Here is a 14787-nt window from a genome sequence, read left to right on the forward strand (position 1 = left end):
TCTGTTTTGTCCTGCTCTGAGCTGGGCTATTTCATTAATTCTGCTCGCTTTGGGCTGGGCTGGGTGTTTCTCTGGTTCCCTGAGGTGTAAGGTTAGGTTGTTTCTTTTCGGCCTCTTCTTGGCTATAGCTGCTTATTGCCCTGGATCTCGCCCGGGGAGCTGCTTTTGCTCTGCCCCCGGACATTTCAGTGTGTCTCGTTACAGCGTTGTTTGCTTTTAATTTCTTCTTGGACCTGGGGGCTGCTCAGGAGCTTGTTGTTAGCTGTCAGCCATTGTGATGTGATCACCCCAAGAGTCCCACTGTTACTGATTTACGGCCTCGTGCCTGGGCGGTGAGCAGAGAGAGTTGATACGGTGCCGTCTTCCTACCGCTGTTGAGACTGCTTTGTGTCCCGACACAGGTCCACGCTGCAGTCTCCTGTGACCCAGGAGAGGGCTGCGCGTCCTGAGCGTGTGTGTGTGGGGGGTCCAGGGTGCGTTCCTGTTCGGTGCTTTTTTCCTTTTAAATGAGTTCGTATCGAGGTGCTTTGTCCACTGGTGAAAGTTGGGCATTGAAGTCTCTGCTATGACTATGTTGCTGTCTGTCTCTTCCCTAGAATTTCTTAATATTTCTTTTATCTGTAATTAGTGCTACACAAATAATTGATTGAAGATATCTGCAGTGAATGCTGTCTGTTTGAGGCTCTTTTCTCATAGGTGAATTTCTGTTCTTTCTTTTTCAGACAGGGTTTCACTATATAGTTCAGGCTGACCTTGAACTCGATTTGTAGCCCAGGCTGGCCTCCAACCCACAGCGATTCTCCTGCCTCAGCCTCCTGAGTGCTGGGATCACGGGCGTGCACCACACGCTCAGCTGAACTTCTGTTCTTAAAACAAGTATAACTTCACGCCAGAAGCACATTAGAAGCTTGCAGTTAGTTGATAGCCGCTGGAGCAGGGTTCAGCCGCAGAGGATTTGACATCGACCAGGTGCCCCTTGCCTTTCCCAGGAGAGCGACAGGGCTGCTCACGTGGCACCGGAGGCTGACTGTTGGCTCATCAGACTCTTGACTCCTTCATTCCCCTTCAGCAGCAGCCGAGCTGTGTGTCACGTAGAAAGGCCTCGTGCTTGCCGTGATGGCCGTCTGTGACCCGAGCCAGGGTGGCACCCTTTTCTCACAGCGGGGGCGGGGGGAAGCCTCTTGGGTCACTGTCACCCGCTCTCCTTCCTCAGTGGCGCCCCCATGTGGCGGGCTACGTGTGTCTGCAGCTGTGTGTGGGCCATGCCGGCTGGCGACCCTGCTGAGCGTCCTCCCGTGGGCGGGCGTCTGTGCTGTGGGGTCCGACGTCGTCCGTCTGTTTCTGCAGGGCGGGAAAGGACGCATCGGAGTGGTCATCTCGTCCTACATGCACTTCACCAACGTCTCAGCCAGGTAGGACGGGCCGCCGCGGCCGGGCCCGACCCCAGCTCCTGCGGAGGGGTGCGGGCTCGTGCATAGGACGCTTCCCGGGTGGGAGGCCGGGTCGTGGGTGGGAAGGCCGTGTGCAGAGGTGTGCAGAGGGAGTGAGCTCAGTCTTCGCCCGGCCACAGAGAGCCGAATGTCCTTGGGTAAGCGCCGTAGGCCGGTTTACGCCCTCTGGGTAGCCATGGTGACGGCCACCAGGGCACATGCCCAGGCCTCTGGAAGAGCGCTGAGCATTCGCCTCTTCTCCTGCCTCCTCCCCGGGAGCCCCCTGAGGCGTGGTCATCCTCCACTGTCCAGATGGGGAACCGAGGCTCAGGCTTGGGGCCGCTGGCTCTGGGTGTCATACTCCGCGGCGGGACGCCAGGCCGGGCCAGGACCCAGGGGCGGGACAGTGTTGGGGGGCGCTTTGGCAGCGCTCCTGGGCCCTTCTGCAGGTGCAATGGCCACCAGGGGACCTTGGTGTGGGCTCGGGTGCCCGCCAGGTGTGGTCCGTCCTGACCCACGCGCTGTCTGAAGCTGGCTGTGTGCTCCGGCCGAGTGCAGTTTGGGAAATACCTGTGGGCGGAGAGTGTAGCTCAGCGTTAGGCCCGGGCATGACCCCACAACTTCAAGGAAAGGGAGGAAAGTGAGGCTCCCCTGTGTTTTGCCTGTGTATCTGCCCGGTCCCCTCAAAGCCTCTTTGTGAGCCGGGCTCCAAAGCCCGCGCCTGGATCCACACCTGCTCCCTGCAGCGGGAAGGGCTGAGGTGCATTTCCGGATGTTTCCTCTGGCAGTCCGGGGGGGAAGCTGCTCCTCCAGTGCAGACCCGAGACAGCTGCGACCCTGGTCCTGTCAGTCCCTCCGTGGCCCAAAGGCCTCCCCAGCACCCGCCCCATGGGTGGCGGCGGCCCCTTCAGGGGCGCCTGGAAGGCGGAAGTGCTTTGCTCTGGACGTTTCCTGTCGCCTGCTCCTGCACCCAGGCGTCCTTGGCCTCTCCCCAGCCTGCCTCAGTGGCTGGTACTGCTGCTGCTACTGCTCCACGGACGCAGGGTCAGGGACCCCAGCACCCCCGGCTCTGCTGCCCGGCCTGCGTCCAGCTTTGCTTTGGAATCAGGCTGCTCCGGGCTTTCTCTCCTCGAGCTTCCGTGATACACACTCTTGCTGTACCTGTGTCTCATCACTTCCGCCAGGGCCCTCTTAGCTCCTCTTTAAGAAGCAGAGACACACGTGCTTGACTGTCACAGGCTGCAAACAGCAGGAAGCATGAACTCCGAGTCACGAGTGGTGAGAGCAGGGCGGTTCAGACAGAGCCGAGACTCGGCTGATTATTGGCACTGAGAATGCGGTTAGCGCTGGTGTGAGTGTTGCCTCCCTCCGGTGTACACCGGCGTGCGATTAAACAAGTGAGTTCAGCGGAGTGCACGCTTACCAGCCCAGGAGCGGTTTGTCCACGCACGTGTGAGTGTGTCAGGGCTTTCCGGGACCTTCTGTGTGTGACGCCCCGCCAGCGTGCCCTGGTGTGGACAGACAGAGCAGCGAGGGGGCCACCACGTAGCGCTTGGGGAAAGCAGGTCCATCAGGCTTGCTTTGGGATGTATTTTCTTTGATCCTGCGTATTGTTTCCGAGTGTGCGAATCCTGTTTAGTGCTTTTTCTGCAGGGGAGCTGCACATTTTTCTTGGGTGTGGCCTGTACCTCTGTCCGATTTTCTGGACAGCCCTGGGCGTACACAGCTCCAGCGGTGGCGGCTCACGGTGACCCGCTCCGGGATTCATGCTGGGCTCAGATCTGAGGACTGGGGGGCGCCCCGAAGTGGGGCTGTGGGAGTTCTGTGAACCCCGAGTGGCACGGAAGAGCTGAGGCTCAGGGTCCCTCTGACGTCGGTCCCACAGCAGAGTTGCGGGCCCCAGGGACTCAGACACCCCTGCCCACCCCGGTGCCCCTTCCCCAGTGTCCCGTAGCCCAGCCCTCAAAGCGAGCGCCCTGGGAGCGTCCCGCAGCCTCCTGGGCCCCTGTGGGTGTGTGCGGGACGTGCTCTGTCTGCTCCCTGCACGCCTGAGGTGCCGAGGCCAGGTCCTCCATCGTCCCAGTCACAGCCCCAGAGCGCGTCCTGTCTCAGCGTCTCCCGTGGGGCGGGGCGGGGCTTCACACCTGGGCTCAGACCCTGCAGGTGTGGCCACATTTTTTTTCTTCTAATTTTTATTTATTCATTCATTTTTGTGCTACTGGGGGACTGAGCCCAGGACCAGCCCACTGAGCTACATTCCCAGCCCGTTTTATTTTTTATTTTGAGAGAGGGTCTTGCTAAGTTTTTAAATTGCCCGGGGCTGGGCTCAAACTTGCGATTCTTCAGCCTCAGCCTCCAGAGTGCTGAGAAGACAGGCGTGCCCCACCGATCCCGCCGCCCCTTTGACCTGCATGCATTCCCAGAGGGCTGTGAAGGTGGACGAATGCACACGGTGGCTGCAGAGAAGGGAGCTGCTGGTGGGGACGCACGTGCTGGTTACTTGGCCGTGGGGCGGGAGCTCCACAGAGCTGAGCCGCCTTTGCCCTCTCTGCTCCCCAGCGCGGACCAGGCCTTGGACAGGTTCGCGATGAAGAAGTTTTATGATGACAAAGTCTCAGTGCTGATGCAGCCTTCGCAGAAGCGGTAGGATTTCACCCTGGCCCTGGATGGGAGGGGCGAACTGGATTTCACCACTGAGCAGCCGGGGCGGGAGGGCACCCGAACAGCACCCTTGGATCGTGCCCTTGACCACGAGGGCGGAAGGGAGCACCCCTCGTGTCCTTGTCTGTGGGAGCGCCACGCTGCAGACCCAGAACCCCTTCTCCGGCCCCCGGTGGGGTTTCCAGCCCTGCAGAGCTGCGACTGGTTGCCGTCTGCTGGTCGGGGCCCGATGACCCTGACTTGCAGCCTAGACGGTGCTTGTGCTGCTTCTGGCTTCTCTGCCTTGGGTCACCACTGTTCTTACACAGGCCTGTAGGCTGCTGGAAGGAGAGACACGTAGCTGGGACCAACGACAACTCTATCGACATAGGCAAAACACAGGGCCCTGTAAGCTGGGCTCCTGTCTTACTCCTGCAGTTTGCTGAAGCTGCAGTTTCTCTTCTCCCATACTCCGCACACCCGGGCAGTGTTAGGCTGCTGCCGGGGAGAGCAGGACTTCCGTTTGCTGCCTGCCGCACGGGCGGAGGTCTGGAGGGACTAAGTGGGGGAGAGGTGTGGCGGAGACGCAGGCCGCCTCCTGCCCGATGCGCCTCCTCTGCGGTGGCAACACGGGGCTGTCACCTAGCAGCTTTGCAGGTTTGTTCCAGGCCAGGCAGCAGAGATTGTTCCAGGAACGGCCAGGGTGACTATAGAGCAGCTTCCTGTCTCGGAGAGAAGTTGCACCGTGCCCCTGTGTGTGCGAGTCTGATCCCTCCCAGCTGCTGTGTGCGGCAGATGCTGGCCGCTGTTGGTGTTGCAGGACGCTGGACCATGGTCTGGAGTTGTGGGGTGGAGCCTGGCTGAGGGCCACTCTGGGCGCAGGCCCCGCAGGAAGTCGCTGTGGCCGGACCGTGGCCTGTAGCCTCGGAGGACACCAGGGCTCTGGCTTTTGTGAGATTCCTGCCCACTGGGTTTGCACCGGGTGGATGGAAGCAGGAACTCCTGTTCTTCCCCGAGCCAGGCTGTTTTCTGAGCTTTTGCTAGAGCTCGGGCTCTAGGAAAGGTTTTTTTGTGTATTTCTAACATGCGTGAGAAACATCCGCTGGTTCAGTTTGCAAACTCAGCGGCTTGATGGATGGGCAGGGCCCGAGCCTCCGTGTACAGTGGAGGTTTGTCCTTACGGAAGTTTGGCCTCGAGGCTGCTCTGGCGAGGGGTGCTTCTTGGTCTGCACGGGGACTCCGAGGCAGTCGTGAGGACCCTGTGCTGGGCACAGGCACTTACTACCTCCTGCAGGTGGCCGCTGCCTCGGAGTCCTAGGGGACTTGGTTTGCCCCGACGCAGATTGCAGGGCAGGGGAGGAGGAGCAGCGGGGCTGCTGACGGGGGTGCAGGGGCAGCACCAGCTCTGGGCAGGGCAGCAGGAGGGAGGCCCGCGGGTGCGGAGATCGCATGTGGCGAGGGTCTAGTTCTGGTTCCCCTCTGCTGGGCGTCGTGCTCTGTGAGGATCCCAGTGATCGTGTCCTCCTGCCTTGGAAGATCTCCCCCTGGCCACACCCCTGCCACCCCGTGGAGCCCTGGTGGCCCTGGGTTTGCAGCTGGGCATGGCCAGCAGGAGATGCTCAGGGCAGAGCAGTCAGGGGCCTCTGAGGCCCCATTTCCGGTCACCAGGGGCTGGGCGTGGTGCAGGATGGACGTGGCCCGCTGTGCCTGGTGCCGGTCCTGTTTCCTGCGAGGTCTTCGGAGCAGCGGGTGCCATGCTCAGGGCGGGCGCCATGCCCGGCGTGTGGGTGCCTCTGTGTGCCCAGGGTCCCTGGCCCCGGTCCGTGTGGACGGCGCCCCAGAGGGCTGGGCCCGGGGTGGGCTGCGAGCGGCAGGGCGGGGTCTCCCGGACGCCTGTGGGTGCGGGCTCTGAGCGCCTCCTCCGCAGGTACGTGCAGTTCCTCAGCGGGCTGCTGCGGGGCTCGGTGAAGATGAACGGCGCACCCCTCTTCCTGCACTGCGTCGTGCTGCACGGCACCCCGAACTTCGACACCGGCGGAGGTGGGTCGCGGCGGGGCGGCTTTGGTGTGCGGCCGGTCCTGCCCCCTAAGCTGGTGCCCCCGTGCCTGGCCCTGGCCCTGGCCCCCTGCTGTCCCCCACAGTGCCCAGTGCTGCTCCTGGGCTCCTGGGTCGCAGCTGCGGCCCTGTGTGTGCACGGAGCCCCAGTTGTGTGGTCCTGGGCCACACCGTTGACCAGGCCAGGGACAGGTGGCCAGTAGGGGGTCACAGACACCCCGTGTCCCCGGCATGGACTCTGGAAGGCCGTCATCGGCCTGGCCCCACGGTCAGCCGCGTGCTTGGCTTCAGGCTGACATGGGAACCTCCTCCACACCTGCCAGGGTCCCAGCTGCTCCTGCTCTTTAAAATAATCCTGCCAGGCATGGTGGGGGCACACACATGTAATGCCAGCACTCGGGGAGGCTGAGGCAGGAGGATCACCACGATCGAGCCCGACTGAGGCATTTTAGGGAGACTCTGTCTCAAAATGAAAAATCCAAAAGGGCTGGGGATATAGCCGCGTGGGAGGGTCCTGGGTTCAAACCCCGTGCCGCCGTGAATGAAGGAATGAATGAATAAAAGTCTAAACGGCCCCTTGCTGAGCCACTCGTGGGTGCTGAGACCCCGGCCCCACTCGCGGAGCCCCGTGACCCGGGTGAGGTCCAGCCAAGTCTCCCCGCAGCTCTGGGGCTTGGGCGGCTCCAGGCAGGGGCGGTTTTCTCCCGGCTGCCCTGCAGTGGGCCGGCCGTGCCCCGTGTGCTCCGAGCCTGTGCTCAGGCAGCCGTGTCTCTTGCAGCCTGCCGACCCTTCCTGAAGCTCTACCAGGCCATGCAGCCCGTGTACACGTCGGGGATCTAGTAAGTGGCCGGCCCTGCCTGTGTCCTGGAGAGGCGGGGGCGGGGTGGGGCAGTGGGCTGAGTGCCGAGGATTCCTGGCGCATTTCCACAGAGCAGGTTCTCAGAAATTGGATGCAGGGCTACGGGAACTTCTTGTGTCCTGTCTGAGTCTTCAGTTTATGTGTGTTTTTTAACATGTATCGTGTGCATGACTCCGTGATACCTCATAATGATTTTCCTTTTGTTTATCCCAAAGCAACGTTGGCCCCGACAGCCCAAGCAGGATCTGCATTGCCATAGAGCCAGCCCAGCTGTTGAAGGGGGATATCATGGTGAGTGCCAGCACCCCTGCAGCCACTGTGCCTGCTGTCCTAGTAAAAATGACCCAAAGGGAAAAATGATTCCTTAGGAAAAAACCCCCAAAAAACTATAGGGAAAATGGAGACTAGTTTTGACCTAAAGGCAATTGATTAGTTGTTTGACTAAAAAAGTTTAATCAAAGAACACAAGCCCAGCATGGTGGTGCACTCCTGTAATCCGGTCCTTCTGGGAGGCTGAAGCAGGAGGATCACAAATTCCATCTCAGCCTGGGTAACTTAGTGACTTAGTGAGATGCTGTCTCAAAAAATCAGAAGGGCTGGGATGGGGCTCAGAGGTCCTGGGCCCTGCTCCCGAGATGAATTCTGCAGGGCAGAAGGCCCAGGGTGTGCCGGCTAGGCTCTGTCGGGCTGCGTACTTGGCCACGCCGGGGTCTCCATCTTCACCACAGCCCTGGGGCAAGGGAACTGAGGTGCCAGGCTGGCTTCCGGCCTCTCCCTTCTGCTGCCCCAGGACAGAGGCCCTGGAACCGGAATGTGCAAGCTTGTGGGGGAAGAGGGGATGGAAGGGGACAGTGATGGCCGGCTGCTCTCGTCTGAGGATATGTCCAGCTGGGTCTCTAGCCCCCGGGGCATTTGGCAAAGGAGCTGCGGCTTTGTGCACCCCTGCGGGGTGGGGTCCTGGAGGGGCCGGTGGGGCCTTGGGGATGAGTGGTCTTGGCTGCTTCCCTTTGTAGTGACCACCGGGAGGTCTGGGGGTGCCGCTCCTGGCCTCCAACCCCCAGAGACTGGCGCTGGCTGGTGGCGGCAGGTCCAGCAGGGGGCGCTGTTCCCAAGTGAAGCCCTATGGGAGGTGGCCGGCACGCTAGCTGAGCCGTCGCCAGCCTCTGTCTCTTCTGGCCTGCTCTTCTGGATTGGTCCCTGGCCCCTCTTGGCCCCCTAGTACGCTGGGCATTAGGAGTGCCAGGACGTGGCTGTCACTGGGTCATTGAGGTGGGTCCAGAGTGGGCAGAGGGGCCGTGGCGCTGTCTCGGTGGCACTGCTGTGGTGGCACTTTGCTTGTCCTCAGAGGATCATGGTGCTGCCTAGGTGTCCAAAATCCACTTGAAGGAGACGCAGCTCTCCTCGCGGTTTGGTGGCCCACAGGTGTTCCAGGCGTGATCAAAGCACGGTGAACGCTTACATTTTTAAAAACGATCGCAGTGAGGGACACACGGCCGTGAACGCGCCTGCCTTTGAGCGCACTCGTCCTGTCGTTCTTGCCGCTTTCTGAAGCAGCTCTGCGGTCCTCTTTCCTGGGTGTCTTTATGAGGTGGATCACAAACACAGTGGGTGCTGCTGCCGGGCTCCATCCAACAGGAGGGCAGCTCCTAAAAACTCCTTGAGGTATCTCATCCACCTTATTCACCGGACCTGGCCCTGTGCGACTTCTGGCCCCTCCCCAGGGTCACAGTGATAGTGAAAGGTGAACATTTTCAGTGGATTCAGGGCATCGAGCAGCCACAACCGAGCGGCTGAAGATACCCGGGAAGAGGACTCCAGAGCTGCTGCAGAGACTGCGGAGATGACGGAGCGACGGCGCTTAGCGAGAAGGGAGGATTCTGGGGTTCGTGGCCGCGTGTCCCGCGCGTGCTGCGTTTTTTACTGAAGCACGCGCCCTGTTGCATTCCCAAGCGGCCCGTTGCCCGGCTGCTCAGCGGCCTTCCCTGTGGGACCTGCACCTGCTCTTCCCCGTACGTAAAGTCTGCACCCAGGCTTATTTGCAGTTTTCTGGGAATTTCACTTCTGTCCCTGGCTAGGGCGTCACTTAGTGCTGAGCTGAGACCCTAAAAAGTGCAGCAGCCTTGGGGGCCGAGCGGAGGAAGGGATGCCCCGGGGAGCAAGGCAAGGAGCTGGCCGGGTACCTTCTCGGTGGGCTCCACGCCTTGTGGGTGCCCCTGTTCCAGCACCTGCGGCTCGTGGGGTTCTGGCCTGATCATGGGGTCCGGGGGGCTCTGGGTGCTGCTCCTGCTAGTCCCCAAAGGGGAGGCTTTGGAGGGCTGGGTCAGCGGCAGCCTGAAGAAGCGGCACCCTGAGCAGCGCTGGTTCTGAGACCCAGGAGCAGGGGACACAGGCCTCTCCCGGAGCAGGACTTGGGTGCCCTGACCCTCCTGTCCCCTCCTAGCTCACTGTACGATGCGTAGGGGCCGGGGAGACCCGGGCCATGGGAGTGTGGGCGTCTCTGGGGAGGACGCTGTGTCGGTCAGGTTTGCCGTGGCTGGGACTCAGTACCCAGTGCTCAGGACTGGAGCAGGAAGTGGGTTAGTGTGGCTCGCGGTCTCGGGCACTCAGTCCGCGGTTGCCGGTGCCAGGGCAGGGCCGGCATGGCTGGAGGGTTTGGTAGAGCAGAGCCGCTCAGTTCAGGGTGGCCCGGAAACAGCGGGGGACAGGGGAAGGCTGGCTTAGTCTGCTGAGGCCGCTTTTACAGAACACTGGACCGGGTGGCTCTGGAACCACCGGCATTCCCTTCTCGTGGTGATGGAGGCCGGAAGTCGGGGATCCAGGTGTGGGCAGGGTGGTACCTGGTGAGGCCCAGCTGTCCAACTCCCAGGAAGTGCAAAGCGCACAGCAGCTCTCCGGCCCCTTTCACAGGGGCTCCGGTCCTGTTCCCGAAGCCCAAAGCCCTGCCGTGTCACTTCCCCTCACTCCTCCTACTGCTGTCGCCTTGGGTGAGGGTTTCACCCCACAGCTGCCATCACCCCGTCCCGAGTCCTTCCCTGCCCCTGCACACCCTCCCGTCTTCGCCCTGCCCATGCTGGCCTTGTCCTGCCTGTCCGTGGGGCTTCTCCTCTCGCTGTCATCTCAGGCCGCCTCCCGAAGATTCCCAGATCCCTCACGGGCTCTCCACACCCCGAATTTGCTTCTGATTCAGACCTCGTTTGTCTATTCATTCCTTTATGTATGTCTGGTGCTGAGCCTTGAACCCGGGACCTTCACCCTGAGCTCCAGATGAGCCGGGAGAACCGGGGGCAGCCAGACGTGGTGGTGTACACCTGTAACCCCAGCGTCTAGAGAGGCTGAGGCAGGAGGCTCCCAAGTTCAAGCCCAGCATGGGCAAATGAGCAACTCCGTGAGACCCTGTCTCAAAATGAAAATAAGAATGGGCTCAGTGTGAAGGCCCCGGGTGCAAGAAAGAAAGCAAGAAGGGAGAACTGGAGGCGGAGCGGTCTGGCACCGGCTGTGGGGCTCAGCGGGGGCCTGGGGGAGCCTGCTTCCTGTCGCAGGGCCCCTTGTTCCCCAGCGTTCCTTCCCACTAGCCCTGCTGGCCAGCGGAGGTTCTCGACCCTTCAGGAGAGATACTCGGTCCCGATAGGGTGTTTCCTTCCTGTCCCCGTTCTCCCCCACGCACGGAATATTCCAGGTGCCTTCGCCTTGACCGGGGCTTCCTGTGCTTCCGTTGCTCCGAGCACGCGGTGACTATTTCTGCAGTTATCAGATGGGAGGCGGGCGGCGGGGTGGCGGCGAGGAGGGTGATTTTCCATCACACAGGGCGAGTTTTCTTGCTCCGCTCACAAAAGTGACGAGCTAAGGGGTTTGCCCGCTAGAAAGCTGCCAGGCCGGCGGACCCCAGCGTGGCCCCACCGGCTGCACTGTAGGACGCAGGCTTCTTCTCTCTCTAAGTTCTGGAAGCCGGAGGTCCAAGGTGCAGGTGCTGGCCGAGTTGGTTTCTCCCGGGCCCCTCTGCGAGGCTGGGTCACAAGGCTGTCCTTCCCAGGGTCATATCAGGCTCTTCTTCTTCTGAGGACTCTGGAGTTCATGTGATCCGCCTGATCTTTTAAAATCTATGTTTTGCAGTGCTGGGAATTGAACCCAGGGCCCAGCCCCAGCCTCCCAGCAGCTGTATTTTAACTAAATCACCTTCGTGAACACCCTTGCCTCCGTACAGCCCGGTTCTGATCTGGGCCCTTCAGCCTGCTGCTGGCTGCACGCCTTTGGCTCTGGCTGGTCACCGGCATTCCTGGGGGAGCAGCTGCCCACAGCTGGGGTGACGAAGTGCGTGGAGCATGACCGTGCTGGGATCAGTGCTTCCCGGGGAGGCAGCACGGGGTGTGTCCTGTGGGTGGACATCACCCTTGGAGTCTAGCGGGGTGGGTAGCAGTCTGTCCAGCCGGTCACGGGGCAGCAGCTTCACGGTTGGGCTGGAGACGGTGGCCGTCCAGGGGCAGAACCCCGGGGTCACGGCCCACAGTCCGATCCCTGCCTGGAAGTTTGTGCTGTGCTGAAGCTCAGTAGCCCGGTGCTGTTGGTTCCGCCTGAACGCAAGCTTGGGTCGACTGGCAGATACTGAACCCAGTGTGCCCCTGGCTGCAGGCCCCCCCGAGTGATGTGGCCTCCACACCCCACCTTTGGCAGCCTGCTGGGCCCCCCCGGGTGAAAGTGCGGACTCATCACAGGCTCCTCCTCTGCAGCCCCTGCTCACCTCCAGGGGAACCCAGACGCCCATGGGGTGCTGGCCGTCTGCACCGACTGCCCTCCGCCCACCCCACACTTTGGCCCCGGGACGGCTTGACGTGCACCCACAGGTCCCGGAGCGCAGCCCACTCACCCGCGCACCTGTCCTGAAGGCAGCGCGGGGCAGGAAGGGTCACGACCCCATCCGGGCAGAGCTCAGGAATGAATGCAAGCCGTTTCGCTTGCCAGGCTTTCCAGGGAGGCTTGGGCAGGATCCCAGGCTTGGGAAGGACCCGAGGACACGGTGCGGCTGGATCTACCCCAAGGGTGCTGTAGGTGGAAATTCACCTCCAGGCGGGCTCCGCAGCCTCCCCAGCTCCCTCAGAGTGTCCTGTCCTGTCCGGCCCATTCCATCCTGATTGATGCTGGCGAATGTGCACTTTGCGTAGAGATTTGCAGGTCTTCTTTCATGGGGACAAAGCTGGCAGGGCTCAGGCTCACCAGCGGAAGGGCCAGCATCTGGGGGCTGGTTGGGGTGACCCCTGGGAAGACAAGTTCGGGCCTCTGAGTCTTCCCAAGAGAGGCCCTGGGCCCCGTCTCTGTCGAACCCTCACCATCCACTGGGTGAAGACCTGGGCCAGTCTGCGTCCCCTTCCTTCAAGCTGGAGTGTGACCCAGCTTAGGGCATCACGGCCACCTGACACGGTGGAGGGGGCGCGGGGTGAGCTGGCCTGGCGTTGCAGGCGTGGGGCCCGTGCAGCTCAGCCATCTTCGGCCTCCAGCTCTGTGGTTCCAGCTTATTCCCAGGGACACAGATCCCTGAGGTCGAGACAGTCCTGCTGGCATTTAGGGGAGAGCGTGGCTCTCATTTCTGCATTTCTGCATTTCTGCAGCTTGGACAAAGGGCCCTGCCTGCTTGGGTCAGAGAACACGGGAGGTCAGGCCTCCGGCGATGGCTGGCGCAGGGAGGGACCGGAGCTGACTGCTGAGTGCGGGCTGAGCGCTGTGGGGACTGCATCCTGAGGCGATGCTGTGGGTTCGGGGTGCTGCTCCGAGGAGGGGTCTACAGCACGGCGTAGCTGCACGGCCAGGCAGGTGGAAGGCCTGTAGCCCGGAACTGTCTTTCAACACAGGCCGTGGGTTCCATCTTTGGCTGAGGTTTCTCCGTGCCTGCCTTCAGACTGGTCTAGCCGGGTCTGGCATGGCGAGAGCAGGGACCAGGCCTGGTCACCACGGTCGTAGGGCACTGCCGAGGACATCGGCATAACTTCACGCCACCGCTAGAAAATGGGGTCAGACCAAGTTTCCGAGTTACTTCATTAGACAGAGCGTGGTGTCCCAGGCCGCCCTGTGGACGTCACTGTTGTTTCAGTGTTTCTCAGCCCCAAGCACTGTGTACCCAGCAGACAGTACTTTGCTCCCCTTAAGTGACAGACGAAACTGCCTCTCAGTGTGCAGAGAGCTCAGTTCCAGCACCGTGCGGGAACCATCATCCCGGGGTTCTCGGGTGCTGCATAAAACGACCCCCTGTGGACTTAAGACCCTCTGTGGGTGATGTTTAATACCCAACACAGTATAAATCGCTGTTGTTATCCCGCACTGTGGGAGGCTGAGGCAGGAGAATCGCAAATTCAAGCCCGGTCTGAGCAACTTAGCAAGCCAGCTAGACCCTGTCTCAAAATAGAAGATGAAAACAGGCAGGGGGTGTGTCTTGGTTTGAAGGCTTTGGGATCAATCCCTGGTACTGCTAAAAACCCAAAAAACCCAGAAACTGTGTTATACTCCATTATTTGGAGAATAATATGGAGGAAAGAAGTCCTTACATGATTCCACAGATGCTGTGTCTCCTTGAATACTTTCTACCCACAGTTGGTTGGATTAGGGTGCAGTCTAGGCACGTGCAGAGGACTGGCTGTGGGCGGAGTGTAGCTCCTCGTAGATAGTGGGGTTTGTGTTGGATTCCTCTGCAGCGCTCCTGAAATCTATTTAACAATAGATAGGGTGGTACTGTATTACCTGTGCCACGCTTGGGACATGAAATCCTAAGCAGCGCGGTAGAGCTCCTGGTGCACGGGATCCCTGGCCGACCACGTGGTCCTGCCGTGGAAGGTGTCGGCCCGGGGCGAGTGCTGCAGGTCTGCTGGTGGGAATGTCCTGGAGTCGCAGTTCTTCCTGCCGCAAAGCTGGCTGCCACGCTGATTGCAGAGGTGGAAGCCGGGGACCAGCCTGTCCTAGGAGCTGGAGGGAGACCCAGGTGATCGAAGGCCGCGCTGCAGCCCAAGGGCTGCTGGGGATGCCTAGCCTTGGCGTCGCCCCTGTGCTTCAGGATTCCCGTCTCAGGCGACCCTGGGGTGCTGCTCGGTCCTGCTAAGGGTTAAGGGCACAGTGCTGGTCCCCAGCTACCAAGACGGGGACTTGATCATGGGTAACTACGGGGCCCTGGGGGCACCAAAGGTGTCCTGGTGGGGACTGGATTCCTCTCGAGGTCTGCCTGTGGTTTCAGGTCTTTCCCACGAGAGCTGGAGACCGCCACCGAGGTGGTCTGGAGGTCGGGTGCCGTTGTCTGCCGGATGGGTGAGGGAAGAGGTTTGCGGGGCAGCGGAGTGCGATGCTGGGGCGCTGTGTGCCTACCCGCGGGTGCCAACCTGGCCCTGAGCCCAGGAGAGCCTGAGGCCCTGCACTGTGGCCGGTGACGTGGAGCAGGAGACCTTTGATGCCCTGGGCAGCTTGTGTGGGGCAAGGGCTGGGAGCTGCCCCTGGGGACGGCTGGGGGCGTCCTTGGCCTTGGCCCCTTCCCTGCTCTGCAGGGCCACAGCCACTGAGCTCGCCCTCGCGCCCTTGGCGCAAGCCGCCTCCCCGGCTGATGAGTATGTGCTCGGGTGAAGTGGGCACAGCGTGGGCAGCCTGGCTCCTGGGGACAGGGCGGCCATGCTGTCATCCCTGGCAGAAGCACCTGGTGGCAGCTGCGAGCCTTGGGTCATCCAGGAAGGGCCAGGCTCTGACCGCAAATCCAGGTTCGCAGGCAGGCGGGGTGGACCTGGGCCAGCGCACCAAGGCCAGCCAAGCAAGCTGAGACCCTGACCGCCTCTCCCTCCC

The 14787-nt window shown here is 61.4% G+C and overlaps 1 protein-coding gene across 1 annotated transcript in view; it reads left to right on the forward strand.

Moving 5' to 3' along the window:
- Window positions 1-14787, forward strand: part of Tns3 (tensin 3) — a gene marked incomplete in the record, with an annotated part of 140352 nt that overhangs the window by 59812 nt on the left and 65753 nt on the right. The window contains 5 exon segments of the mRNA XM_013520558.1: window positions 1348-1412; window positions 3990-4073; window positions 5998-6110; window positions 6904-6964; window positions 7200-7275. Coding sequence (XP_013376012.1) covers window positions 1348-1412; window positions 3990-4073; window positions 5998-6110; window positions 6904-6964; window positions 7200-7275 — 399 coding nt within the window.

Source organism: Chinchilla lanigera, unplaced genomic scaffold (genome assembly GCF_000276665.1).
Source record: "Chinchilla lanigera isolate Chin_1 unplaced genomic scaffold, ChiLan1.0 scaffold00055, whole genome shotgun sequence".
Classification (NCBI taxonomy): Eukaryota; Metazoa; Chordata; class Mammalia; order Rodentia; family Chinchillidae; genus Chinchilla; species Chinchilla lanigera.